We start from the raw sequence: 27,840 nt of genomic DNA on the forward strand, positions 1-27,840 counted from the left end.
TCTGCTGCCCCATTTTTTAACTTCCCTTTCCGCTTGGTCCCTCATGTCCCTCAATTTGCCTTCCATGCTGTTTTCTAACCCCTCTAACCCCTTTTTCATCCCTTCCATTTGATTCTCTTGAGCGGCCATTCTGTTTTCTACCCCCGTTAACCCCTCCTGTATTTCCCCTAATCTATTGTCTAATCCCTCAAATTTGTTGTCTAGTCCCTCAAATTTGTTTCCTAATCCCTCTATTCTACTCCCTAACCCTCCGATCTGGGCCCCCATGTCCTCCCTCAATTTCTCGCTATTGGACCCCATCCTTTGTTCTAACCGTTGGCTATTGGCCCCCATCCTTTGTTCTAACCGTTGGCTATTGGCCCCCATGTCCTCCCTCAATTTCTCGCTGTTGGACCCCATCCTTTGTTCTAACCGTTCGCTATTCTGGGCCATAAGGGCCTTCATTTGTATTAAAAAAAGGTTCAAATCCACCAGCGGCGCTGCTACGGTCGCGGGCGCGGTCGCCGTAGCCATCTGCGAGGCGCCATTTTGCGCGCCCGTAACCTCGTGCGCGAGGACGCCATTTTGCGAACCTGCCGTCCTCACTGCTTCGCTCTCCTCATGTCCCTCAATTTGGTCCTGGATCGACCCTGCCTCACTCTCCTCTACCGGAACCCAGCCGTCTTGATCTGCCATAGCGCGACCTTCAAAATTCGGGTTTTTTGTAAAACAAAATCAAATTTCGGTGACTTGTAATTTTGAGCGCGTTAAGCGCGCTTCGGGTCCGTATCCCACTCCTGACACCAATTGTTACGGACGCGGTTTAGATGTTATTTACCGAGCGGTGGTATTGCCGCGACCTAACAGTTCCCCCGATTCTTCCCCAACTCACCCGATTCACCCAGACGTTGACCAAATCGCGCTATGCCAAATCAATGATGGAAAGGACACGACGACTGGGAAAGAGGAAACGACGCAAGGGGTACAGTTCTCAAGACCTCCGGAGGAGGGTATAATTACAGTGGTGGAGAAAAGGGGGTAGATTACACGGCAGAGTGAGGTAAAAGACACAGAAGAGATGGGCACTTAAATACAATCTTATCTATTCCCGGACAGACCACAGACAAACGGAACAAGGCTGACTTACACAGGGATTGATGGCAGGGAGGGTCAGGTAGTTCGATGGCACAAGGTGCACCTTGGCTCGGGGACAGGATAAAGCACGGTCCAGTCCAGAAGATGCGGGGAGGCCTCACAGCGCTCGGAGGTGGTCTTCTTGCTCCAAGCTCAGCGCGCATCTGACGTCACCTCCCTCTCCCTGCGCATGCTCAGCGGGGAGTGACACGCCCTCGGCTGGTTGGCTCCGCCCCACTGGGGCCGGTCCGCCGCTTCCATTGGGTGCGGGGGTTACCGGGCTCCGCCCTTGACGAGGAGCTGACAGGGAGCCCCTATTTGGTAACCCCGTCGAGCACATGTTCGATGGCGGCTCGTTGGGAAGGCCTGATGCCCTCCCAACACCCCCTACCAACCAAGCCGGAGTGAGGACGCGCACTTCCCGCGCCCGCCGCTGCCGTTGCTGTTGTTGTTGTTGTTGTTGCTGAACCGTGAGGAAGAGCTGCGGGGAGGTATTGGGAGGTCCTAAACTTCCTAACGGTGCCATACAATCACATTCTGGTGCAACGAAGGGTCAGAATTAATGGAAACGAGTCCTTAACTGACATAGACTAAGAATAACTAGCAAGATGTCCTATAGTTGTCTTACATGAGATGCGGTGAACCTGGGCACGACATTTAATGGGGGAAATAGGGGGAGGTCGGGTCTACAGAGTGTTGTTTACAGAAAATGGGACTAGGGAATGGGGGATTGGGGATAGTTGGGAAGTATTGAGGAAATAGGGGAATATTTACAAGCGGATATGGATGGATGCAAATCCCATATCCGCAACAATATATTGTTGTGGATATGAGAATTGTGTTTTTTTATTGTGTAAAATATCACCCTCCTTCCTCCATTTGGTGTATAAAGGTCGAAGGTCGTGCCCGTAGTTATTCCATATACAATCACGTAGCAAATCATAGATCTCCTCCTTGTCCAGTAGTTATCTCCTTATTATGTGTATTAGGTTAAGGCTGTGTCTTCCATTAATTAACCACTCCATTGCACCGAATTCAAACAACGTAGATTCCCTTCACATTCCCCTTTCGTCAATTGCCAACTGCATTGGGCGGTTTGCTGCATTCCACTGCTGCTGCTGGGTTGTGGTTTTTCGCTGCAAGACTCCATTAGCCACGAGGTCATCTCGGAGCAGAAGGTGGGAGGAGTCGGCCCAGCGCCGGGAACAAGGCGTGGCCTTGCCAACGCCTCCTCTAGGGGCGGGATCGGTGAGCCCTCGCGACCAATCAGGGCCGAGGCGAGCTCACCGATTGGCATGTCCTGGAGGCCAGCGGCTTGATCGCCCGAGGCGTTATATAAGCGTGCGCGGAAGCCTTTGGAGGAGTCCTGAGAGTTGCGAGAGTGGGAGTCGTCGAGAGAGCATCCAGGCGGTCAAGTGCTGCGGTGAAGAGTGAGAGAGAGAGATGAGGCAGATGAGGCCAGAAGCAGTACCACGCAGCTGTGACTCCACCAAGCAGCTTTGACTCCACCAAGCAGCGTTTGCTCCACCAGACAGCTTTAACTCAACCGGCGGAGCTCGTCCCGCGGCAGCTCGCACGACCGCAGCTTGGGCGTTGACGGCGGTGCCGACCGTGGCCGCGGAGGAACGGAGCTGCCGCTCCCAGCCCGACCGTGACCCAGTTCCCGTGGACCTCCCTCTCCCTCCAGCTATCCACCTCCTGCATTTGTTCCTGCCATCATCCCCCGTGTAAGTCTGGCCGTTTGTCTTTGTCTTGTCCTTGGGATTAAGTAAGACTGTAATAAATAAGTTAAATATTGCACTGTGTCTCCTTGCTCCTTTCTGTCATTATTTTCTTATCCTTCTTTGTCCTTGGTTATTTTGATGATTTGTAAATAATAATAATAAATTAGATTTGTTCTTCCTACCTTGCCTTCTTTCCCTTACATCCGTCGTCGTTGTGATTTCCCTCATTGGACACCTGTGGCACGATTTGGCCAACGTTTCAGGATCGGGTTTAGTCTTTGCTAATGACTCGAACTCTCGGGTTGCTAAAAACCGCTCGGCAACTAGACCATCCAAACCGGGGTTCGAGCGGGAGTCCCTCCCTTGCTCACGGTCAGGAGTGGCACTCAGGTCCTTGGGACTTTTTGTAGACCAAATACCCTGGCTGCTCCCGACCGGGAGGAGCGTTGGGACCCCCAGGACTCACGTCGGTCAGTCGCGGACAAGGGGACTAATCCCCCCTTCTTAAGGGGAAAAGGCCGACAGAGAGATCCGTAATAATTGGTGTCAGGAGTGGGATTCGAGGCCCGAACCAAATTTTTAAAACATCTAGAAAAATTTGGTCAAAATTTGGAGCGGCCAAAATTTAATTTAATTTTAACATCTTAAATTTAAAAATCGTGCCATGGATGGTCAAGGCGACGGGATGCCGGTGGGGGAATTAGAAGAAGGGTTGGGGTAACTCAGGACCCAGGGGAGGATATGGGAGAAATGGAGGAGGAGAGAAATGAAGATGAGGTTGCGGGGAAACCAGGTGCACAAAATGGCGCTCTCGCGCACGTGGTTGTAGAGGCACAAAATGGCGGCTCGCACGTGGTTGGGGCAGCCGCGCCCGCAGCACCGGTGAATTTGGACCTCTTTATGATACAAATAAGGGCGCTCATGGTCCAGACGAGTGAAGACCTGAGGAATGACTTGGGAAGCCAAATTGGAGCAATGGGGGGCCAAATGGGGGCAATGAGGGACGAAGCGAGGAGTACCAGTGAGCAATTGGGTGACTGCATACAAAAGTGTGGGGAGAGCATGCGAAAATGTGGGGAGACCATGGATCGCATGGTGGGCGAGGGGGTCCCAAGGGGGCACGACGAGGTAAAGCGGGTCGAGGAGTACTGGTTGGGCGAAGTGGAGAAAAGCACAGGTAACTGGACCGGGGTAGAAATCGCGACCCGGGGTATGGGGCAGCCGGTGACCGCTGAGGTAGAGGGAATTTTAATAAAGCCAGCGGTCGTCAAAGAAAAAGAAGTAGTGGGAATTGAAATTGGAGAGACCGGGGACTTAGGAGAGCAACAACTGGAGGAAGGAATGGAAATTGCTCAAAGTCCGTGCTCACATCACGATGCTGTGCTCAATAATCCTTATAAAGATTTGCAGGTGTTGGTGCAGGGAGGAAGAAGAACCCCGAAGGTGAGACGGGCTGTTTGTGGTGCCAGGAGATTTTGTAAGAGGGGGTTTGGCGCGAAGAGAATTGTCGCGCGATTGGGATTGATATGGCACCCGGGCGTTGGTGAAGGCTCCCGTGGGAGTGGAAATGGCGCGCGTGTGAGGAAAAAGTGTGCGTCAAGGAGTGAGCGTGTTACAAAGCGCGAGTGTGAAACCGAGTGCGAGCGAGAATGCACGTCGGTGTGTACGGAGTGTGACACAGGGAGTGAGAGCGATACGGAGTGTACGTGCGAGGGCGAGAGTGACACGGAGAGTGAGTTGGTGGAGGAGCGGGTGCGAGGATGCACGTTTGGAATGGACAGCGAGATTGCGTGAGGAAGCACACCTGAGTTGGTTGTGGCGCGGGTGTGGGAGAGCCCATCGGAGCGCGTTAGTGGGTGGATGCAAGAGTGCACGCCCATGGTGAGTGGTACGGAGTACGTACCGAGTGAGGAGAGTGCGCAAGACGGTGCGCGAGGTGTGTTAAGGAAGTGTGCGAACGACGAGTGTGCGCAAGAAGGGGCGCGGGAGGTGTGGTGTGTAACAGGGAGTGCGTTGGTGGAATGGACGGAGTGTGTGGGATGCACTGGAGGCGCCGAGACGCCAGGTTTTGTGAGTGTGAAACGGGTCGCGTATGCGAGTGAAGCATCGACGTTGAACGGGGTAGCATTTAGGGTGACGGATAGCCGACGCGGGCGCTCGGTGCGCGGCACGCTTTGTTGGATGCGAAGCTTCGCGCGGATCGCGCTTTGTTGGATGCGAAGCTTCGCGCGGATCGATGCTGCGTCGCCCCGCTTCGGAGCGTAGCGCACGATTCGGGCCGGGTCCCGCACTGAATGGTCGGAGCCGCATCAGAGCGGCGATCGGCGCGATTCCCGGGGAGGGGAGCCGGGTCGGACCTTCGCCCCCTGTCGGGGACGGGGTTCCGACCGGGCGAGCCTCGGTCGTCGGGCCGGAGACCGCAAGGTTCCGCGCCGCGATGATGCGTGGAATCTCGGCCCAAGCATGCCTCCTCCCCAGAGTCGTGAATGCCGGACGGATCGAACTGCAGGCGACCAAACCACCCGAATTCATTGCTCGGCTTTGCGAAGCCGAGTTTTCATGATGTGACGACGCACCGAGGCTCAGATAAAGCGGACTGTGATGATGGTAATAGTGTTTTGGACCCGAAATTTTGGGATAGGGAATTGGTGATTGGTTGACATTTGATGACAAAATTGATATTGATAATGATAGTAGAATATACCCGATGTGATGGGATGGCAACTCTGCCATCCCTCACATACCGGGGGCAAAGGAGCTATAGTTTTATGGGGTTTGGCAGTGAAAACTAGCCCGGGAGGGTTAGGATAAAATGATAGGGATCTAGAGAAGAAGGACCATAGGCAACGGTAAGGTTAGGTAGCAACATTGGACAGGTAGTCGGGGACATAGAGAGGTTAGATTTGATGATAATGACGAGGGAGCGCAATAATGTAAGGGGCGACGGGGAAGCGTGAGTTTTAGCAGGGAAACCAGGTAGATTAGATGATGCCGTGTGTGTGTTTAAAAGTGAACAGGTGTATGGAACAGTGTATGAGTGAGTGATGGTGATGTGTGTTGTGTTGACCGAATGGTCCTGGGAGGAAGGAGGGTGCAGGAAGCACCAGTAGGAGTGATTGCACAGGTGTGCAACTACAGGTGCGCAAATTATATGGAGAATGGTTGTATGGAGTATATGGAGTATGGAATGGATGGTATGGAGTGAGTATGGTGGAAACTGTGGAGCGGAGTGGATGGTGCGAAGGTGTGTATGGGGAGGATGGACCCCATCACGAATACCCGGGGAGGGTAGTTTAAGCGTAGGTAGAGGGTACAGGTAAATTGTGGTTGGATATTGGCATCTGTGGTGCGTGGTGGAAGAATGGTATTTGGATGGGTGCATTAGTGACGTGGAAATGGCTGGGCGTGTGGCCTGTTAGTGTGTGTAGTTGGTTGGGCACTCCACCACTGTGAGGATGTCGGCCAGGTGAGGCCGCAGGTGGGCTCTGGGAGCCGTTAGAGTTGTGGATGGGGCCCGAGGATCCGGAGGACGGACCCGGGTAGCCCAGTGCCAGAGAGGGCACCGAGTGGGGAGAGCGCCAGAGGGCCTTCCCCAGTTAGATAGGTTAGGGTGAGGAGCAGGTAAGCTCGGAGGCAACTACAGTGGTGGAGGTGTGCACTGTGCAGGTGGGTAGACCTGCTGGGAGAGCCACACGACCCAGTCCTGAAATTGTGCAAGGGCACAGGGAGTTGAATTGGGGGAGTGAGACCACAAATTGATGAAGCACCACAGTTTGGTCAATGGGAATTTGGTTCTTAAAACCGCATAGAGTAAGATGGCCAATGGATTGGCAGGGAAAGACCCCGGGTAGTGTAAAGTGAGTTAATGTCATTTAGAGGATAGTTAGGATTGAAGTCTCCTCGCACCATCCACATCCACTCACCTGAGGTGACAAAGCTCCACACCATGCCATGGTTTGTTTTTATTATTTTGGTGCAAATGTTTGGAATGTGAGACGCATCATGACGTGGGTGTGAAATTGTGCTTTGTGTTCCATCTCTCCCTCCTTATGAGGATTGATGATGAATTGGTGATGGCAAATTTTGGTTAGAGGGATTGTGGCGACGAATTTGGTATAGGGTAAATATGGGGAAGACGTGACAGTAGTGACGAATTTGTAAATGTGTAGGTTTTTGTAAATACGGGGAGGGGCAAGGGGGGTTGGTGTAGGTCACATGTGGGGGGCGTACGGTAGGGACGAGCTTTCTCACTTCGCTCTCCGTACGCACCTCGTCCTGCATTACCTTGTTTGATGTGTACCCTTGTGACCTTACCCCTCGCTCACCTGTCTTCTTCCCCCCCCCCCCCCTTGTCTCCCACCCGAGGACTGTGCGCCACTGGGCGCCGAGGGGAGCGTGCGGGAGTCCGCCATTGTGTGCCCGAAACTCCCGCAACCAGCTGTCTGCATCGATGCACCACCTTATGGACCACATGTCTGTGGCGGAGCACCACTCACGGACCCTACGGGTTGGGGCATGGCCCCTCTGCTGGAACCGGCCATGATGGCCCGAGATCTTGCTGGCGGACCTTGGTCACATGGCACCGATGCCATACAGGTGAACCACTCATAGTCGGCCCTGTGGGCCATAAATAACAACAATGGACACGTTTTGTGCAAGTTTTATTTCCACCAAATAGGCCGCCAGCAAAGAAGAATGACAACATCTGGAAGAACGACAATGGCCAGCAGAGGGAGCCGAAGAGGAAGACCAGCACCAGGGGTTTGTTGGGTTCTTTTTATTAATGAACTGTTGTGACTGTGCACCGATTGGTGCTTCATGGTGCGTTTTGGTGCTTTTTGGTGCGTCGATGCAGCACAGGCTGTCTCCCCCCCAAAAGAACAATCACAGGTCCTGGGTTGCGTTTTGTAAATACAAGTAGCGTCACTGTAAATAATGCTCCCCCATCGTTCATGTTGTAGTTTGAAGACAATTCTGCAATTCGGTTAGCTGTGGGCGTGAGTCTGTTAGGCAGGGTGCAATGGAGCAGCGGGACATATTTATTTATGTTTTAAAACTGTCACACTCAGGGTCAGGTTAAATGTAGAGGAAACGACACCTATGTGCCACACTAAAGGTAAAAGTAATAGGCCTGGGACGTGCCTAAGAGGAGGAGGGTGCAGTGTTGTGGATATGAGAATTGTGTTTTTTTATTGTGTAAAATATCACCCTCCTTCCTCCATTTGGTGTATAAAGGCCGAAGGTCATGCCCGTAGTTATTCCGTATACAATCACGTAGCAAATCATAGATTTCCTCCTTGTTCAGTAGTTATCTCCTTATTATGTGTATTAGGTTAAGGCTGTGTCTTCCATTAATTAACCACTCCATTGCACCAAATTCAAACAAGGTAGATTCCCTTCACATTCCCCTTTCGTCATTTGCCAACTGCATTGGGCGGTATACTGCATTCCACTGCTGCTGTAGGGTTGTGGTTTTTCGCTGCAAGACTCCATTAGCCACGAGGTCATCTCGGAGCAGAAGGTGGGAGGAGTCGGCCCAGCGCCGGGAACAAGGCGTGGCCTTGCCAACGCCTCCTCTAGGGGTGGGATTGGTGAGCCCTCGCGACCAATCAGGGCCGAGGCGAGCTCACCGATGGGCGTGTCCTGGAGGCCAGCGGCGTGATCGCCCGAGGCGTTATATAAGCGCGCGCGGAAGCCTTTGGAGGAGTCCTGAGAGTTGCGAGAGTGGGAGTCGTCGAGAGAGCATCCAGGCGGTCAAGTGCTGCGGTGAAGAGTGAGAGAGAGAGAGAGACGCGGCAGATGAGGCCAGAAGCAGTACCACGAGCAGTACCACGCAGCTGTGACTCCACCAAGCAGCTTTGACTCCACCAAGCAGCGTTGGCTCCACCAGGCAGCTTTAACTCAACTGGCGGAGCTCGTCCCACGGCAGCTTGGGCGTTGACGGCGGTGCCGACCGTGGCCGCGGAGGAACGGAGCTGCCGCTCCCGGCCCGACCGTGACCCAGTTCCCGTGGACCTCCAGCTATCCACCTCCTGCATTCGTTCCTGCCATCATCCCCCGTGTAAGTCTGGCCGTTTGTCTTTGTCTTGTCCTTGGGATTAAGTAAGACTGTAATAAATAAGTTTAAAATTGCACTGTGTCTCCTTGCTCCTTTCTGTCATTATTTTCTTATCCTTCTTTCTCCCTGGTTATTTTGATGATTTGTAAATAATAATAATAAATTAGATTTGTTCTTCCTACCTTGCCTTCTTTCCCTTACATCCGTCGTCGTTGTGATTTCCCTCATTGGACACCTGTGGCACGATTTGGCCAACGTTTCAGGATCGGGTTTAGTCTTTGCTAATGACTCAAACTTCGGGTTGCTAAAAACCGCTCGGCAACTAGACCATCCAAACCGGGGTTCGAGCGGGAGTCCCTCCCTTGCTCACGGTCAGGAGTGGCACTCAGGTCCTTGGGACTTTTTGTAGACCAAATACCCTGGCTGCTCCCGACCGGGAGGAGCGTTGGGACCCCCAGGACTCACGTCGGTCAGTCGCAGACAAGGGGACTAATCCCCCCTTCTTAAGGGGAAAAGGCCGACGGAGAGATCCGTAACAATATATATCGCCTTTCACCCGATCTCTCAATGGTGAAGAATCACTTGAGAAATTAAATAATTTTCTTCGCCGAATCCATATTCCGATCACCACCAAAATCGATCGAATCGATTCGTCCTTGTTACACACCCAATCTGTCCACCAAATTTTGTCCAAATCCGTCCACAATTTTTTGAGATCTCGTGCTATATATCGGTTTTAGCCCTATCACTCAATGGTGACGAATCACTTTAAAAATATACCTTCTGTTGGCCTAATGGTTCTGGCGGCAGGCTTGGGATCCTAAGGTCCTGAGTTTGAATCCCATTGATTTTACGCCATGTGGGGTTGACTCAGCCTGTCATCCTTCTGAGGTCGGAAAAATGAGTGCCAGATAACTGGTTATGGAGAGGCAGTGCATCAGCAGCACACGCCCACAGAATAATGATGCAACCAGCAGCCGGGTGGCTGCACACGAACCACCCACCACTTTAAAAATTCTCTGATCCAGATCCAGATTGAAATCTTCCTCAAAATTGAATCAATCCTTCCTTGTCACGCACCCAACCGGTACACCAAGTTTCGTCTAAATCTGTCCATAACTTTTTGAGATATCCTGCTATGCATCGTTTTGGCCCCATCTCCCAATGGTGAAAAATCACTTAAAAAATTATACTAGCCGGATCCGAATCCGGATCTTCACCAAAATCTAATCATTTCTTCCTTGTCACATACGGTACCTCTCTGCCAAATTTCGTCCAAATCCGTGAAAACATTTTTGAGACATCTTGTTCGCAGACAAACACAGACAAATAGGGGTGAAAACATAATCTCAATCCACCTTCGCTGGCAGAGGTAATGACTAAATTTGCAAAAAAAAAAAAAACTGCCTCTTTTTTATCTCCTTGATCATTTAACTTGGCCCCTTGTGGTTATGCCACATGACCTATGGTGAAATACCGTATAACCTGCACATTTGTATACCCCGCAGTTGGAATTTTAACGTGTAGCCCATGGGTTATTTGCATGAAAAAATGGTATTTGGTTTGATGAGTCGAGTGTTTTGGTGTTAAGTATAATTTTGGTGTTAAGGGGAAGTTTGTTGAATCCTTCCAAACTGAACTGTTTGAGCATATCATTTGATTTAGACTGTACCTACAGCCTTTTAGACTGTACATAAGTCTCAATTTTCTTCAAGAGGCCGTTGTGTAAGGACGCTAATGAAATGTGAGGGGAAAATATAGAATTACAAGGATTACTGATAATCCATTCCAATGTATGATGATTATCTGTTTTCTATTTATTCTCTGCAGAAAAAAAAAATTGACGAACAGTTTGAGAGTCTGCTCATAGAAGGGAAACGGAAACGGACCCTGAATGTACCAACTTCTTTTTTTCACCGTAAATCTCTCAAGCCAAGGAAGTATCACAAGAAAAAAAGTGCTAATAAGATTACAACACAGAAATTTGTCAAGAACAGAGCCATCTTGCCAAAGCAGTCTTACTGTGCTGCCTCACCAGCAGATTCGCCATCGATGGAACGTAAGTTTTCATTATTTTGGCCTACTGGCTTTTCCGCTTTGATGATTTTCCTATTTTTTGAACAACATATAACAAGAAGACGTCAGGCAGAGCACGATATTTGCAAAATCCACCCCGCTTCCCCCAAAAAAGGTTGCAATTGATCCAGCAAATCAAGATCAAAATTGACGATTTTGATCAAAGCTCGGGTCAATAGGATGAAAAGTGACGATTTTTCAGATGAAAATGGATGATTTCAGAAGTTTTACCTTGAGTTGACCTTTTGACCTTAAAAATAGTTTCCCAATTCAGTGACTCAATGTGCAAATGCTGTTACATTTTCAAGTCAATCGGATGAAAATTGATTGTTCAGATGAAAATGGATGATTTTGGAAGTTGGATCTTGAGTTGGCCTTTGACCTTTTGACCTCAAACATAGTTAGTTTCCCTATTTAGTGACTCGATATACAAATGCTGTTCTCTTTTCAAGTCAATTGGATGAAAAATTGCGATTTTTGAAATTTGACCTCCACATGACCTTTGACCTCAAAATCAATAGGTTTCTCAATTGTGACGACCTCTACAACTTGGTGAAGTTTCATGACGATCGGTTTAGAATTGTGACCTGAAGGCGAGTGACAAACAAACAGACAGAATAACAAACGCAACCGACCAACACAACAACAGGCATTTTAAGGCCATTTTCCCTGCGAGAGCGGGGGTTAGCCTTGCGGGCCCCATGACAATCTTCTCCATTTTGCCCTATTTTCTGCATCTTCTCTTGTTAACCCCCTTGCCCGCATTTGCCCCCCTTGCCCCCTTGCCCGTAACCGACCAATATACTTGAAAAATCTTCGATTTTGCAAGTAATAAATATCTACAGGAATCTTCTTGACTGGAAGACTTGTATCAGAAAGAAGACACAAATGCGAAATAACAAGTAGGCACAACTTGCATGTAGAATCTATAATCTGACATTCCAAGTATGATGGACACAAAATGGCATCAAATGACCAGTTGTCACCACACTGGATTGATGAAGCTCCAACTACAACGGCACTGGGTAGAGAGCATACATTCCTCCTCCTGGTGAACAGTTTACGTTTTGTATCCCACTGATAGGCCAGATCTGGATTCGGACCTGAACCAAAATGTAATCGGCTTGTTGTCACCTAACCAACTCATCCACCAAGTTTATTCATAACTCGTCCATAACTTTTTTTCAATATCATGTTGTATATCGCTTTTCGACCTATATTTCAATGGTGAAGAATCACTTAAAAATTAAATAATTCTTGTCGCCGAATCCATATTCAGATCTTCACCAAAATCGAAACGATTTGTCCTTTTGACATGCACAACCTGTCCACCACGTTTCGTCCAAATCTGTCCACAACTTTTTGAGATATCCTGCTATATATCATTTTTGGCTATATATCATTTTTGGCCATATCACTCAATGGTGAACAATCACTTAAAAATTCTACAAGCTGGATCCGGAACTGGCTCTTCACCAAAATTGAATCGATTCTTCCTTGTCACCTACACACACAACCGGCCCAACAAGTTTCGTCCAAATCCAACCATAACTTTTTGAGATATCCTGCTATATGTTGGTTTTAGCCCTATCTCCCAATGGTGAAGAATCACTTGAAAAATAAAATTCTCATATCCGAATCCATATTCAGATCTTCACCAAAATCGAATATATTTGTCCTTGTCAGACACCCAACCGGTTCACCAAGTTTCGTCCAAATCTGTCCACAACTTTTTGAGATATCCTGCTATGTATCGTTGTTGGCCCTATCTCCAAATGGTGAAGAATCGCTTAAAAAATTCTACTAGCCGGATCCGAATCCGGATCTTCACCAAAATCTAATCATTTTGTCCAAATCAGACAGAGCGACAGAGACAGACCGAAGAGATAGAGAGACAGACAGACAAAGCTGATTTCAATATCCCTCCCATTTTTTCCCCCCAAAAACCGTGGGGATAAAAAGCAGAAAGCATCTCAAAATGCAAAACCCATCCATGTTCAATTATGACTTCAACTAAATTTCACAAACAAACAACAGCTTTGAAAAAAGTTTAACGTATGAATTAGTCTTATCTACATTCTCATAATAAAGGTTTATTTAAAATTTCATGACAAAAGCTCAAACGGTAAATAAAGAAACACAAAAGCGATTACAAAGCCTGGCCAATCACGCTCACACTAACACGCGCACACTAGTACATGCACACTAACATGCGCACATGAGCACGCACACACTAACGCGCACACTAACACGCGCACACCAGCACGCGCACACCAGCATGTGCACACTAGCACGCGCACACTAACATGCACACACGCACACTAACGCGTGCACACTAACACACACACACTAACACGCGCACACTAACACGAGCACGCTCACACTAACACGCGCACACTAGCACGCACACACTAGCACGCGCACACTAGCACGCACACATTAACACGCGCACACTAACATGCGCACACTAACATGCACACACTAACACGTGCAAACTAGCACGCACACACTAACACACGCACACTAGCACTCGCACACTAACACGCGCACAATAACACGCGCACACTAACACGCACACACTAGCACGCACACACTAGCACGTGCACACTAACATGCATACACTAACATGCACACACTAGCATGTGCATGCTAACACGAGCACACTAGCACGCACACACTAGCATGCGCACACTAACACGCGCACACTAACACGCGCACACTAACACGCGCACACTAACATGCACACATGCACACTTGCGATTGTAAGGCCCCATCTCTGGATGCATGGCTGGCGAGTTCACAAGATTATCACTTCGTATTTGTTTTGAAGGCCCTGTTTATTTTATTTTTTAATCCCTCTTTTTTACATTTAATTTCTTGGAATTATCAGATCCCGTTTCTGTCCCGACTCAGATATGTGTTTCCAGGCAGCCGTGCAGGTCTACAGGAAGGTTCTGAACCACCTCCTGCAGCTGATGGTGTAAAGAACTGTGGTGACAAGATAGGAGGATATGAAATCCTGCAGATCAAAGTGGAGGATGTGCAGTGCGATGGCCCTGAAGAGGAAGCAAGAGAGCCGGAGGGTGGTAAGTGATGGAAAGGAATATTTCTCACAATGAGGCATTTATTAATTAAACTGGATCATTTATTCTGCTCAATAGTTTCTCACTCAGAACTAGTAACGTTAATTGTAAGAGTAATTACTGCTTTGAAGATTTCCAATTCCATGATGGAGGGTACACGGTACCAGCCACAGTACGTGTGTCATCCCTCAAGGGAAGCCCATGTTATATTCCCTTTAAAATGGTACGTTCCTGTTTTAACGTATCCCGTTTTGTTCAATCCTGTACTAATAGCGTCGGACAGGACGTCCAGTTTTACATCCATCCAAGGGATGGAAAACACGTTGATGAATCGGCCTGCCTATGAAACCTAACCCTATAACCCCCCTCCCTCAAGTCCTCTTCTAGCTTAAGCCTCCATAAGGGCGTAAACTAACACGAACCCCTCCCATTCCCTTCACGTTTATATACTATCATCTCCCACCCCTACCTCCCCTCTCTCACTTCCCCTCAAGTCCCCTGACCAAATGCAAAACGACGTAGCAGTGCCGAGTGAGTGACGTGGTAAGGTAAAGTGAAAGACAAGGTATTACGTACGCAGTATACCTGTATCAGTGTATCATCCATGCACCTATTATGTCACATCGGTTCTTGGCATGCATAGTGAATGTCATAAGTTGAATTATTCACTCACATCGGGTCGTATATCAGATATATGAAGTCTCAGATTTTTGGATAAGGATTTCAATTCATCTAATTATGGCTAGAATACCACTTCAGCAATTACATCATCGTTATCACGCCATATAACCCATAAAGATTTGATCACACATGCCAAGTTTCGTTTTTTTTCCATTGAGCGGTTTTTCTGGCGGTTGTTTTGAGACGTGTTTTACAAGCTAAAGTTATGGAGTTATTGGCCTCATAGTGGTTACCTTTTGCCTGCGGGTCGGCATCAGCACTGCCTGAGCCCACATTCCAATATACACTTCATAGCAGCGGCCTTTAGTGGCCTCAAAATGGATGTCGAGGCCAGCGAGTGGTAGCTTTAAACCTTGCCCAGGTTCTGAAGTACGTACACCCAAAATCTGGGGCCTCTAGGTGCTACGGTTTGGCCATGAAATAATAACGTACACACAAAGATTAGAAAACATGTACACTATATGCATAAAAGGTTTTCATTTTAGTTTTCACCTGTTATTATAGGATAAATCTGTTTGTGTGTTCTGTTAATTTGTCCAACAAAGTTCGCGATCCCATCTCATTGTGTTCACAGATGGAGGGACCCCGAGTCTGGACCCGAACTCTGCAAATCCCTGGATCATGATCTCCCAGGACCTCAGGACGGCGACTCGAACCAGGACCAAACAAATGTACCTGGAACACCCTGATCGGTTTGATGTTTATCACCAAGTTCTTTCCTCTGATAGTTTCTCCTCAGGCTGCCACTACTGGGAGGTCGATGTGAGTTTGAGTAGTTGGTGCAGAATCGGAGTTGCTTTCAACTCTATGGGGAGGAAAGGAGGAGGTAAAGAACGCTTGTTGGGAGGGAATTCGGAGTCTTGGTGTTTACAGAAATATTATAACCAATACTCAGCATGGCACAACGATGAACAAACTCTCCTCACTGTGCCAGCGGATCCTGACCGGTTTGGGTTCTTGTTGGATTGCGAGGCGGGAGAGTTCAGGTGTTTCGGAGACTCGAGGGTTCTGCACGTGTTCAGGGGAAACTTCATGGACCCCATTAAACCCGCTATTGGGGTTTATAACTTTGTTGGTAATTCCGTTCGGTTTTGCTCGTTGTGATGTCATTCATTCCATTCAGTTTGTGATGAAAGATTATTTCATGAAATGTACATAGAAAAGGTCGTTTTGGGTTCAAATCAATAAAATCATCTATTTGTGCATAATGATGGGATGACTTGTTAATGTTTATCTGTAATAATAAAGGTGTGTGTATATGTGTGTTTGTGTGTGTGTGTGTGTGTGTGTGTGTGTGTGTGTGTGTGTGTGTGTGTGTGTGTGTGTGTGTGTGTGTGTGTGTGTGTGTGTGTGTGTGTGTCCGTCCATCCCCTTCCGTCCCCTTACTCCAAAACCATGAAACCTAGCGGCCCCAAACTTTGCAAGTGTACTTCTCGAACTCCATGGGAGTGCATGAATAAAAAGTGGGTATTTGGGTGTGATAAAACTTCCCTTTTGAAAATAATTAACTGGCTTGTTTAATTAAATCAAAAGCAGGCTTTATCCTTGGTCATTAAGCACAGTTAATATTCAATTACTTTGAATATTAACTATACTTAATGTAATTTTAATTACGTTAAAATTAACTATACTTAATGTAATTTTAATTACTTTGAATATTAACTATACTTTATGTAATTTTAATTACTTTGAATATTAACCATGCTTAATGTGATTTAAATTAGTTTGAATATTAACCATACTTAATGTCATTTAAATTCGTTTGAATATTAACTCTACTTAATGTGTTGTAATTACTTTGAATATTAACCATACTTAATGTATTTTAAATTAGTTAGAATATTAACTACTTAATGTGTTGTAATTACTTTGAATATTAACCATACTTAATGTAATTTAGATTAGTTTGAATATTAACCATACTTAATGTAATTTAAATTAGTTTGAGTATTAACCATACTTAATGTCATTTAAATTCGTTTGAATATTAACTCTACTTAATGTGTTGTAATTACTTTGAATATTAACCATACTTAATGTATTTTAAATTAGTTAGAATATTAACTACTTAATGTGTTGTAATTACTTTGAATATTAACCATACTTAATGTAATTTAGATTAGTTTGAATATTAACCATACTTAATGTAATTTAAATTAGTTTGAGTATTAACCATACTTAATGTCATTTAAATTCGTTTGAATATTAACTCTACTTAATGTGTTGTAATTACTTTGAATATTAACCATACTTAATGTAATTTAAATTAGTTTGAATATTAACTCTACTTAATGTGTTGTAATTACTTTGAATATTAACCATACTTAATGTCATTTAAATTACTTTGAATATTAACTCTACTTAATGTAATTTTAATTACTTTGAATATTAACCATACTAATGTAATTTAAATTACTTTGAATATTAACTCGACTTAATGTAATTTTAATTACTTTGAATATTAACCATACGAATGTAATTTAAATTAGTTTGAATATTAACTCTACTTAATGTGTTGTAATTACTTTGAATATTAACCATACTTAATGTAATTTAAATTAGTTTGAATATTAACTCTACTTAATGTGTTGTAATTACTTTGAATATTAACCCTACTTAATGTCATTTAAATTACTTTGAATATTAACTCTACTTTATGTAATTTTAATTACTTTGAATATTAACCATACTAATGTCATTTAAATTAGTTTGAATATTAACTCTACTTAATGTGTTGTAATTACTTTGAATATTAACCACACTTAATGTCATTTAAATTACTTTAAATATTAACTCTACTTAATGTAATTTTAATTACTTTGAATATTAACCATACTAATGTAATTTAAATTAGTTTGAATGTTAACTCTACTTAATGTAATTTTCATTACTTTGAATATTAACTCTACTTAATGTAATTTTAATTACTTTCAATATTAAGTCTACTTCATGTAATTTTGATTACTTTGAATATTAACCATACTTAATGTATTGTAATTACTTTGAATATTAACGATACTTAATGTAATTTAAATAACTTTGAATATTAACGCTACTTAATCTCTTCTCTTCTCTCTATATTATAAAAGAAAGTTTTTGTTTGTTTGTCTGCCAAGCTAATCTCCTGAACGGTGAAAGATAGGAGGAAACCTCCAATACAAAAAATGTCGGTACGGGCCCCGGGAAGGTTTTAGGCGAGGTGGCGAGGTTGAGGCCGCTTCGGCTGGGCTGGGCCCATTTCGCAATTAAAAGCTGAGCTGAATTATGGTAGTCAATCTTCTACGGCCGCAGGTAAAAGCTGAATTATGGTAGTAAATTCATTCAAAAAGAACCAAAAATGTCGGGACAGGCCCCGGGAAGGTTATAGGTTATAGGCTAGGTGGCGAGGCCGGTCGAGGCCCACCTCGGCCGAGCTGGGCCCATTTCACAATTAAAAGCTGAGCTGAATTATAGTAGTCAATCGTCTACGGCCGCGAGTAAAAGCTGAATTATAGTAGTAAATTCATTCAAAAATAACCCGGGCAACGCCGAGTGCTTTCAGCTAGTGTAATTATAATTACTTTGAACATTAACTATACTTAATGTAATTTAATTACTTTGAATATTAACTATACTGAATGTACTTGCAATATTAACTGTTATTTATTTAATTATTCAGACAATCGCTGAGTTTGGTGGCGATCTGCTGGATCTGGCCGTCCATTTCTGCAATCTCCTTTATAATTTCTCACTCTGTCAACCTTCGCTTGAAAGAATAGATCTTCACATTCGTTCCACCTTCGATCGATAAGGACTAATTACTATGTCAGATCCAGTGTGGTGAGTGTGACTAGAGTGGGTGAAAGGTTGATGATGGTGAAAATTATGATTGGAAAGCTCTTGCTGAACATCATCTCGGGATATGCTCCGCAGGTTGGTCGGAGCGATGAAGAGAAGGGCAAGTTCTGGTGTGCTATAGAGAAGCTGATGGAAAACGTGAAAGATGAGGAAGTTGTGGTAGGAGGAGACCGAAATGGACAAGTGGGAAGGAGTATGGATGATTTTCAGGGAGTTCATGGGGGTTATGCATATGGTGTGAGAAATGGAGAAGGTGAAAGGATTTTGGAGCTTGCTGATGGAGCTGATTTGTTGATTTGTAATACTCAGTTCCAGAAAGAGGATAATAAGCTTGTTACATACATGTCAGGTGGGTCGACGACAACCGTTGACTACCTGCTGGTGCGTAGGCGAGATAGGGGGCACCTCCGCGACACAAAGGTGATCCCGGGGGAGGAGGCTGTTTCACAGCACCACTTGGTTGTCTGCGACATAAGGGTGAAAGGTGCGAGGAGAGCTCGGCGGGTGAAGTACCAACCGAGAATGAAGGTGTGGAGGTTGAAAGAGGTGACAGTGAGGGAGGCATTAAAAGAGAGGCTGAGTATGGTGGAGGATGGTGTGGTTGAGCTTGAAAGTGGTTGGATGTCAATGAAAGATAGTCTGTTGGGAGCCGTTGTTGAGGTATGTGGATGGACAAAAGGACCACCGAGGCACTCGGAAACATGGTGGTGGGATGATGAAGTTGGAAAGAAGATTGACGAGAAGAGGAAGAAGTTCAAGGAGTGGCAGAAGGCGAAGGGTATGGGGGCAGAAAAGGCAGAGCATGAAAGTTATAAGGCAGCCAAGAAGGCTGCAAAGAAAGAGGTAGCAAAGGCACAGGAGGCATGTTGGAAAATGTTCGGAGAACGCTTGGATTCGGAAGAGGGTCAGAGAGCAGTATTCAGGATTGCAAAGCAGATAGCGAAAGAGAGGTGTGATGTGATGGGGGTGAGTTGCTTGAAGGATGAAGTGGGACAAATCGTTGTGGACCTCGATGGAATTAAAGGAAGATTGAAGAGATATATGGAAATACTGTTGAATGCAGAGAATGAATGGGATGGCAACATAGAGAGTAACCCAGTTTTAGGACCGCCAGAGAAGATAACCGAGAAGGAAGTTGAGGAAGCGATAAAAGCAATGAAGAGTAGAAAAGCGGGAGGGCCGACGGGAGTTGTGGGAGATTTGTTGAAGGCAGCGGGAAATTGGGGTGTGCAGAGAATGACCCGAGATCTGCAATCTGGTGGTGAAAGAAGGCTGCATTCCAGTGGATTGGGAACTTGAGTACCCTCGTCCCTCTATACAAGGGGAAAGGTGACCCTCTGGACTGTGGCTCGTATCGAGCGATAAAGTTATTGGAGCATGGAATGAAGGTATTGGAAAGGGTGTTGGAGAGGAGGATAAGGAAGAAAGTGAAGATTGACGAAATGCAGTTTGGATTTATGCCAGGAAGAGGAACGACAGACGTGCTTTTTATTGTGAGGCAGTTGCAGGAGAAGTATATGGAGAAGAGGAAGAAGTTGTTTCTTGGGTTTGTTGATCTGGAGAAAGCATTCGATAGGGTTCCACGTGAAGTAGTGACATGGGCATTGAGGAAGTTAGGAGTGGAGGAATGGTTGATCAGAGTAGTGATGGCAATGTACAAAAGAGCATGCACAGCTGTAAGGACGAAGGACGGGAACAGTGGTGAGTTTGAGGTGAAGGTAGGAGTGCATCAGGGGTCGGTACTAAGTCCACTACTATTTGTAGCTGTGATGGAGGTGCTGGCTCAGAACGTAAAGGAGTGTTTACCGTAGGAGTTGTATGCAGGTGATCTGGTGTTAATTGCAGAAAGTATGGATGGACTGAAGGAGAAGATGAACAAGTGGAAGGAATGTATGGAGACAAAAGGTCTGAAGGTGAATATCGGAAAAACGAAGGTGATGGCAAGTGGTAAAGCATGTGGTGAGGTGGAAAGAACTGGGAAGTGGCCGTGTGCTGTGTGCATGAAGGGTGTCGGAGTGAATTCCATTCAATGTACAATGTGCGCTGAGTGGGTTCATCAAAAATGTGGTTTGAGAGGGTCATTAACCAGTGTGGCAGCTACATTCAAGTGTAAGGTGTGCACAGAGGGAGCTTCAGATGGAGGAAATGTTGAGTTGGATCTTGGAGATAGCATGAAGCTGGAAGGTGTGAAAACATTTTGTTACCTTGGAGACATGCTGAATGGAGAAGGTGGATCAGACTCGGCAACGGTTGCTCGAGTGAGATGTGCATGGAAGAAGTTTCGGGAACTGAGTGGCGTGCTGACGAGGAGGGGAGTGTCATTGAAGCTGAAGGGAAAGGTGTATGCTGCATGTGTGAGAAGTGTTGTGATTTATGGGAGTGAGACATGGGTAATGAACGTAGAGCAGCAACGAAGGCTGGAAAGGGTAGAAATGTGAATGGTTCGGTGGATGTGTGGAGTATCGTTGAGAGAGAGAGGAAGACAAATGATGAATTGTGAAAGATGATGGGAATAGAGCTTGTGATGGATGCTGTGAAGAGAAACAGGTTGAGATGGTTTGGTCATGTGTTGAGGAAGGATGAAAGTGACTGGTTGAGAAGAGCGATGGAAATGAATGTAGAAGGAAGTAGAGGACGGGGAAGACCGAGAAAGACTTGGCTAAAGATGGTCGAAGAAGAAATGCGGGCAATGGGGTTAACAAGGGGAGACGCAGAAAATAGGGCAAAATGGAGAACATTGTCATGGGGACCGCAAGGCTAACCCCCGCTCTCGCAGGGAAAATGGCCTTTAAATGCCTGTTGGTTGTTTTCCTACCATGTCAGATCCATTTGATCCTCTTCCACTTGCGTCAAAGCTGGATGACGTCGCTGGATGACGTCGGTTTGATTGTCTCTCAACCAAGATCCACTGCTGGTTCTGGCACCATAGGTATACAGGGTGTTTCAAAAAGAGTGATACATCTTGAAACGTTTATTTACAAAGAAACAGAAACCTCAGGAATGTGAACCAAACATTTCTTGAAAGCTTGTGACATGGTATTTTCTATCACTGATTGCTATTTCAGTAAGTCAGTGCTAGAGTTAGTGAGAGGCCAAGGTCTTAAATTGGCATTTACGCAAAATCCTTGTAATTGATGTTACAGCTTGGTGTTGGCTTAGCGGTTTGGGTGCGGCTTGGGATCCTGGGTTTGAATCCCGGTCGAACGCTGAATTAATGCCAGGGGGATTGACTCAGCCTGTCATCCTTTTGAGGTCGGCAAATTGAGTACCAGTTAACTGGTAATTCCCTGCGTGTCGCAAGAGGTGACTAACAGGGTTGGCGGCAGGAAGGGCATCCAGCCGTAAAACATTGCTTCAAAAAGGGGATCACGGTGCCCAAAAAAGGCCAACCCCCACCAAGCGGGGAAAAATTGCCTCCTCAAGACCTTGTAATTGATGTTCTCGATGTGTGCCCCTCCGTTCAGACAGGCATTGATCCTGACTCCAAAGTTCTGTCCAACTTTCCTGTATGTCTCATGTGGCACTGCCTGGAGGTAGTCTGACACCTCTTGCTTCAGATCATCCAGTGTGGCAGGGCGGTTGACGTAGACAGAGCCCTTGGCAGCCCCCCAGAACCCGTAGTCCAGAGGGTTCAAGTCTGGCGTATGGGGTGCCCAGTCATGAGCAGTACCCAGGGCAACGAGGCAGTTTCTGAAAAGCTGCTGCAGGAAAGTGATGGTGTCACCAGCTGTATGCGGGGGTGCACCATCCTGCATAAACCAGGTCATGCTGAGCTGGTTTGGGGTGACCTTATGGGCTAGATCATTATGGAACTTCTGGAGCACGGCCCGGTTGCGCTCACCGTTGATCGTCGCCATCCTGCTGTTGTCATTCTCAAACCAGAAAGGCCTTAGCATTTTCCATCTGGCATTGAAGGTGCAGAAGCATGTGAAATTAGGCTCTTTCAGGTACCTCTCAGTGATCTCCTCAGGTGGTTCTTCCCCCCAGAAAATGTTGTTGTGGTTGTTGAATTAGTCTCATACCACAGAACCGATTAATATTCCGTGTTACTGAATAGAAAGGTCCTTTTTTATCCTCAGAGTTGCTCGATGAAACGGTTTGGAGATTTCGTTTGTGGCTTTATTGTTCCTGCAGAGAACAACGCAATGGAGGTGAACGCCAAAGGACTGACCATCCGTGTCGCGGACCCACGTGTGCCGTGGGCGCCGCCATGTTGACCACGTGACGTCCCTCGACCTCTCACTATCACGTCGGTTGCTGGGAACACTCCGTGGATTTATCTTCGCGGTCTTCTTAACGCAGCGTTGCGTCACGACAGGTAACGCTCTCCTGTCGGGGTCTCCTCCAGTCCTCGTCCACAAGACGATCGCACCACCCAGCAGTTCCGGGTTCTTCTTCCTCCGCATGGTTCATCGTCCGATGGATCCCGGTATTCTCTCTTTGCACAGTCGCACCCACTAACACCAACAGTAACAGGTTCAAAGCCTCTGTCCGGCCGGCTCTATTGGGCGATTGCGGACATTGTTGTACTTGATTGTCTCCCCAGTGACGTCTGTATTGTCCATCCAAGGAATTAATTATATATTATATTATTATCCCATCGGACCTATAATATTACACCAGGTGGGTTCATTCAGCCCGTCATCCTTAAGTACCAGCTGACAGGTAATGGGGGCACTGCATCAGTGGCGCCCCCCCCCCCCCAGTTAAAATGATGCAACCAGCAGCCACAATCTGCATACGACTGATATTAAAAGGGTGAAAATGACGGATCTAAAATCAGGATCAAACAATAAAATATTCAGCTTGATGGATTGAAAGTTTGTCAGCCTGTCAGATGTCACCTTAATATCGAGGAGGGAAAACAGCTGCAAACCTTCCTGATTCAGAGTCTTTACATCCATCTCAGCTGTAGACCTTCCAGTCCTGATCCAGGATCTTTACATCCATCTCAGCTGCAGACCCTCCAGTCCTGATCCAGGGTCTTTACATCCATCTCAGCTGCAGACCCTCCAGTCCTGATCCAGGGTCTTTACATCCATCTCAGCTGCAGACCCTCCAGTCCTGATACAAGGTCTTTACATTCATCTCAGCTGCAGACGCTCCTGATTCAGGGTCTTTATATCCATCTCTGCTGTCGACCCCCCAGTCCTGATTCAGGGTCTTTTCATCCATCTCAAGTGCAGACCCTCCAGTCCTGATTCATGGTCTTCACATCCATCTCAGCTGCAGACCCTCCAGTCCTGATCCAGGGTCTTTACATCCATCTGAAGTGCAGACCCTCCAGTCCTGATCCAGGCTCTTTACATCCATCTCAGCTGCAGACCCTCCAGTCCTGATTCAGGGTCTTCACATCCATCGCAGCTAACCCTGATCCAGGGTCTTCACATCCATCTCAGCTGCAGCTGTAGACCCTCCTGATTCAGGGTCTTTACATCCATCTCAGCTGCAGACCCTTCAGTCCTGATCCAGGGTCTTTACATCCATCTCAAGTGCAGACCCTCCAGTCCTGATTGAGGATCTTCACATCCATCTCAGCTAACCCTGATCCAGGGTCTTCACATCCATCTCAGCTGCAGCTGTAGACCCTCCTGATTCAAGGTCTTTACATCCATCTCAGCTGCAGACCCTTCAGTCCTGATCCAGGGTCTTTACATCCATCTCAGCTGCAGACCTTCCAGTCCTGATTCAGGGTCTTTACATCCATCTCAGCTGCAGAATCTTCAGTTCTGATCCAGGGTCTTTACATCCATCTCAAGTGCAGACCCTCTAGTCCTGATTGAGGGTCTTTACATCCATTTCAGCTGCAGATCTTCCAGTCCTGATCCAGGGTCTTTACATCCATCTCAGCTGCAGACCCTCAAGTCCTGATACAGGGTCTTTACATTCATCTCAGCTGCTGCAGGCGCTCCTGATTCAGGGTCATTATATCCATCTCTGCTGTCGACCCCCCCAGACCCCAGTCCTGATTCAGGGTCTTTTCATCCATCTCTGCTGCAGATGCTCCAGTCCTGATTCAGGGTCTTTACATCCATCTCAGCTGCAGACCCTTCTGATTCAGGGTCTTTACATCCATCTCAGCTGCAGATACTCGTGATTCAGGGTCTTTACATCCATCTCAGTTGTAGACCCTCTTGATTCAGGGTCATTCCATCCATCTCAGCTGTAGACCTTCCTGAATCAGGGTCTTTACATCCATCAAAGCTGCAACCCTTCAGTCCTGATTCAAGGTCTTCATATCCATCTCAGCTGCAGACCCTCCATTCCTGATTCAAGGTCTTTTCATCCATCTCAGCTGCAGACCCTCCATTCCTGATTCAGGGTCTTTTCATCCATCTCAAGTGCAGACCCTCCAGTCCTGATTGAGGGTCTTCACATCCATCTCAGCTGCAGACCCTCCAGTCCTGATTCAGGGTCTTCACATCCATCTCAGCTGCAGACCCTCCAGTCCTGATCCAGGTCTTTACATCCATCTGAAGTGCAGACCCTCCAGTCCTGATCCAGGCTCTTTACATCCATCTCAGCTGCAGACCCTCCAGTCCTGATTCAGGGTCTTCACATCCATCGCAGCTAACCCTGATCCAGGGTCTTCACATCCATCTCAGCTGCAGCTGTAGACCCTCCTGATTCAGGGTCTTTACATCCATCTCAGCTGCAGACCCTTCAGTCCTGATCCTGGGTCTTTACATCCATCTCAAGTGCAGACCCTCCAGTCCTGATTGAGGGTCTTTACATCCATCTCAGCTGCAGAACCTTCAGTCCTGATCCAGGGTCTTTACATCCATCTCAAGTGCAGACCCTCTAGTCCTGATTGAGGGTCTTTACATCCATCTCAGCTGCAGACCCTCAAGTCCTGATACAGGGTCTTTACATTCATCTCAGCTGCTGCAGGCGCTCCTGATTCAGGGTCATTATATCCATCTCTGCTGTCGACCCCCCCCCCCCCCCCCCCAGTCCTGATTCAGGGTCTTTTCATCCATCTCTGCTGCAGATGCTCCAGTCCTGATTCAGGGTCTTTACATCCATCTCAGCTGCAGACCCTTCTGATTCAGGGTCTTTACATCCATCTCAGCTGCAGATACTCGTGATTCAGGGTCTTTACATCCATCTCAGTTGTAGACCCTCTTGATTCAGGGTCATTCCATCCATCTCAGCTGTAGACCTTCCTGAATCAGGGTCTTTACATCCATCAAAGCTGCAGACCCTTCAGTCCTGATTCAAGGTCTTTACATCCATCTGAGCTGCAGACCTTCCAGTCCTGATTCAGGGTCTTTACGTCCATCTCAGCTGCAGACTCTCCAGTCCTGATCCAGGGTCTTTACATCCATTTCAACTGCAGATCCTCCTGATTCAGGGTCATTACATCCTTCTCAGCTGCAGACCTTCCTGAATCAGGGTCTATACATCCATTTCAGCTGCAGACCTTCTTAAATTAGGGTATTTATATCCATCTCAGCTGCAGACCCTCCCGTTCTGAGTCAAGGTCTTTACATCCATCTCAGCTGCAGACCCTCCAGTTCTGATCTGAGGTCTTTACATCCATCTCAGCTGCAGACCCTCCAGTCCTGTTTCAGGGTCTTTACATCCATCTCAGCTGCAGACCTTCCTGAATCAGGGTCTTTACACCCATCTCAGCTGCAGACCCTCCGGATTCAAGGTCTTTACATCCATCTCAGCTGCAGACCGTCCTGATTCAGGGTCTTTACATCCATCTCAGCTGCAGACCTTCCAGTTCTGCTTCAGGGTCTTTACATCCATCTCAGCTGCAGACCCTCCTGTTTCAGGGTCATTACGCCCATCTCAGCTGCAGACCCTCCAGTTCTGATTCAGGGTCTTTACATCCATCTCAGCTGCAGACCCTTTGGATTCAAGGTCTTTACATCCATCTCAGCTGCAGACCCTCCAGTCATGATTCAGTGTCTTTACATCCATCTCAGAATACCCTCACACTAAGTCCGTAAAATGAGATACATCTTGCTGGGGATCATCCGATTGAGTATCCTGGGTGGAAGTGGTGACCTGTCCAGGATTGTTTCCTCTAGCCAATGAAAGTGCCTTGGCAGCTTTGCGTGCAGAACAAAGTGAGGAGGCCCATCCATCATCCAAGTTGAACAACACTAAGCAATAATTCCATTCACCCAAACTCTGTTCATCCTTTGAAACTTTTTGCTCCGACAAAGTGTTAACACCCGAAACCTCATCTCCTCCTTGCTTTCCACCATGGTTAGCATACCTCAATCAACCTCTCTTGATTTCATCAATTTTTCTACCTGTTCGCCAACGTAGATGGATTTTAGCCGAACCGAGCAAGACTTGTTCTTCAAGAGTTGTATTCTCTCATAACATCCTCATGATTTTGTTTTCCTGAGTGTTTTTTTGTATATAATGTATTAATTAATGTGTTTGTATCAGAATGAATATTTATATTTTCTTTGCATCTGGATAAGAAATCTTTGTTTTGCAATTGTTGAATCTATTTTTTTGTGACATACATGCACGTCATGAACTGCCTGTTGCAGCTCATCATATGAAGGACAGTGAGAAGGTGGAAGAATTTGAAATCCTGAGGATCAAAATAGAGAACGTGAATTCTGATGTTTCTGAAGAGGTGGGAGGAGACCTGGACGATGGTGGGTTGTGGGAATCGCGTAAATGGGATATAAAGTAACTCTTGGTTTTCATGCCATTTTATATACTAGCGTGACTCGGCGCTCTCTGCGTGCCTCACCACACGTCGTTTCAGAGGGAGAGGCATCTTTGACCATTTCGGTGTCTTTTGGGTCTTCAAGGTCTTTTGGCTCTTCAGGGTCTTTTAGATCTTTAGGGTCTTCAGGGTATTTTGGGCCTTTGGTGTCTTCAGGGCTTTTGGGTCAAAAGTGTCTTTTGGTTCTTCTGGGTCTTTAAGGGTATTTGGGGTCTTCAGTGTGTTTTGGGTCTTCAGTGTGTTTTGGGTCTTCAGGGTGTTTTGGGTCTTCGGGGTTTTTGGTTCCTCTGGGTCTTTAAGGGTCTTTGGGTCTTTTTTGGTCTATGGGGTATTTTGGGTCTTCGGGGTGTTTTGGGTCTTCGGGGTGTTTTGGGTCTTCGGGGTGTTTTGGGTCTTCGGGGTGTTTTGGGTCTTCGGGGTGTTTTGGGTCTTCGGGGTGTTTTGGGTCTTCGGGGTGTTTTGGGTCTTTGCGGTGTTTTGGGTCTTCAGGATGTTTTGGGTTTTCGGGGCCATTTGGGTCTTCAGGGTCTTTTTGAGCCTCAGGGTCTTCAAGGGTATTTTGTG

At 46.7% G+C, this 27,840-nt stretch overlaps 2 protein-coding genes across 6 annotated transcripts in view; both read left to right on the forward strand.

The window, feature by feature from the left end:
- Window positions 1-15,943, forward strand: part of LOC144889516 (E3 ubiquitin/ISG15 ligase TRIM25-like) — a 31,982-nt gene extending 16,039 nt beyond the window's left edge. Inside the window, exons 1-4 of one of the 5 annotated variants that reach the window (XR_013621830.1) lie at window positions 1,752-8,898; window positions 10,726-10,954; window positions 13,899-14,057; window positions 15,310-15,943. Coding sequence is in view for 3 of the 5 variants with exons in the window: in XM_078770061.1 (XP_078626187.1) it covers window positions 7,353-7,433; window positions 10,726-10,954; window positions 13,899-14,057; window positions 15,310-15,839 (999 nt within the window). In the remaining 2 variants the exon portion in view is untranslated. Of the gene's footprint in view, window positions 1-1,751; window positions 8,899-10,725; window positions 10,955-13,898; window positions 14,058-15,309 lie in introns of those variants that run through there. The other 4 variants (XR_013621829.1, XM_078770061.1, XM_078770062.1 and 1 more) reach the window with 4 other exon arrangements.
- Window positions 15,944-22,773: 6,830 nt separating this feature from the next.
- Window positions 22,774-27,840, forward strand: part of LOC144889519 (uncharacterized) — a 47,769-nt gene continuing 42,702 nt past the window's right edge. Inside the window, exons 1-2 of the mRNA XM_078770078.1 lie at window positions 22,774-23,001; window positions 27,092-27,202. Of these exons, the coding sequence (XP_078626204.1) occupies window positions 22,977-23,001; window positions 27,092-27,202 (136 nt within the window). The 5' untranslated portion in view covers window positions 22,774-22,976. The remainder of the gene's footprint in view (window positions 23,002-27,091; window positions 27,203-27,840) is intronic.

The sequence above is a fragment of the Myxine glutinosa genome, chromosome 1 (assembly GCF_964187855.1).
Source record: "Myxine glutinosa chromosome 1, kmMyxGlut1.1, whole genome shotgun sequence".
In the NCBI taxonomy this organism is placed as follows: Eukaryota; Metazoa; Chordata; class Myxini; order Myxiniformes; family Myxinidae; genus Myxine; species Myxine glutinosa.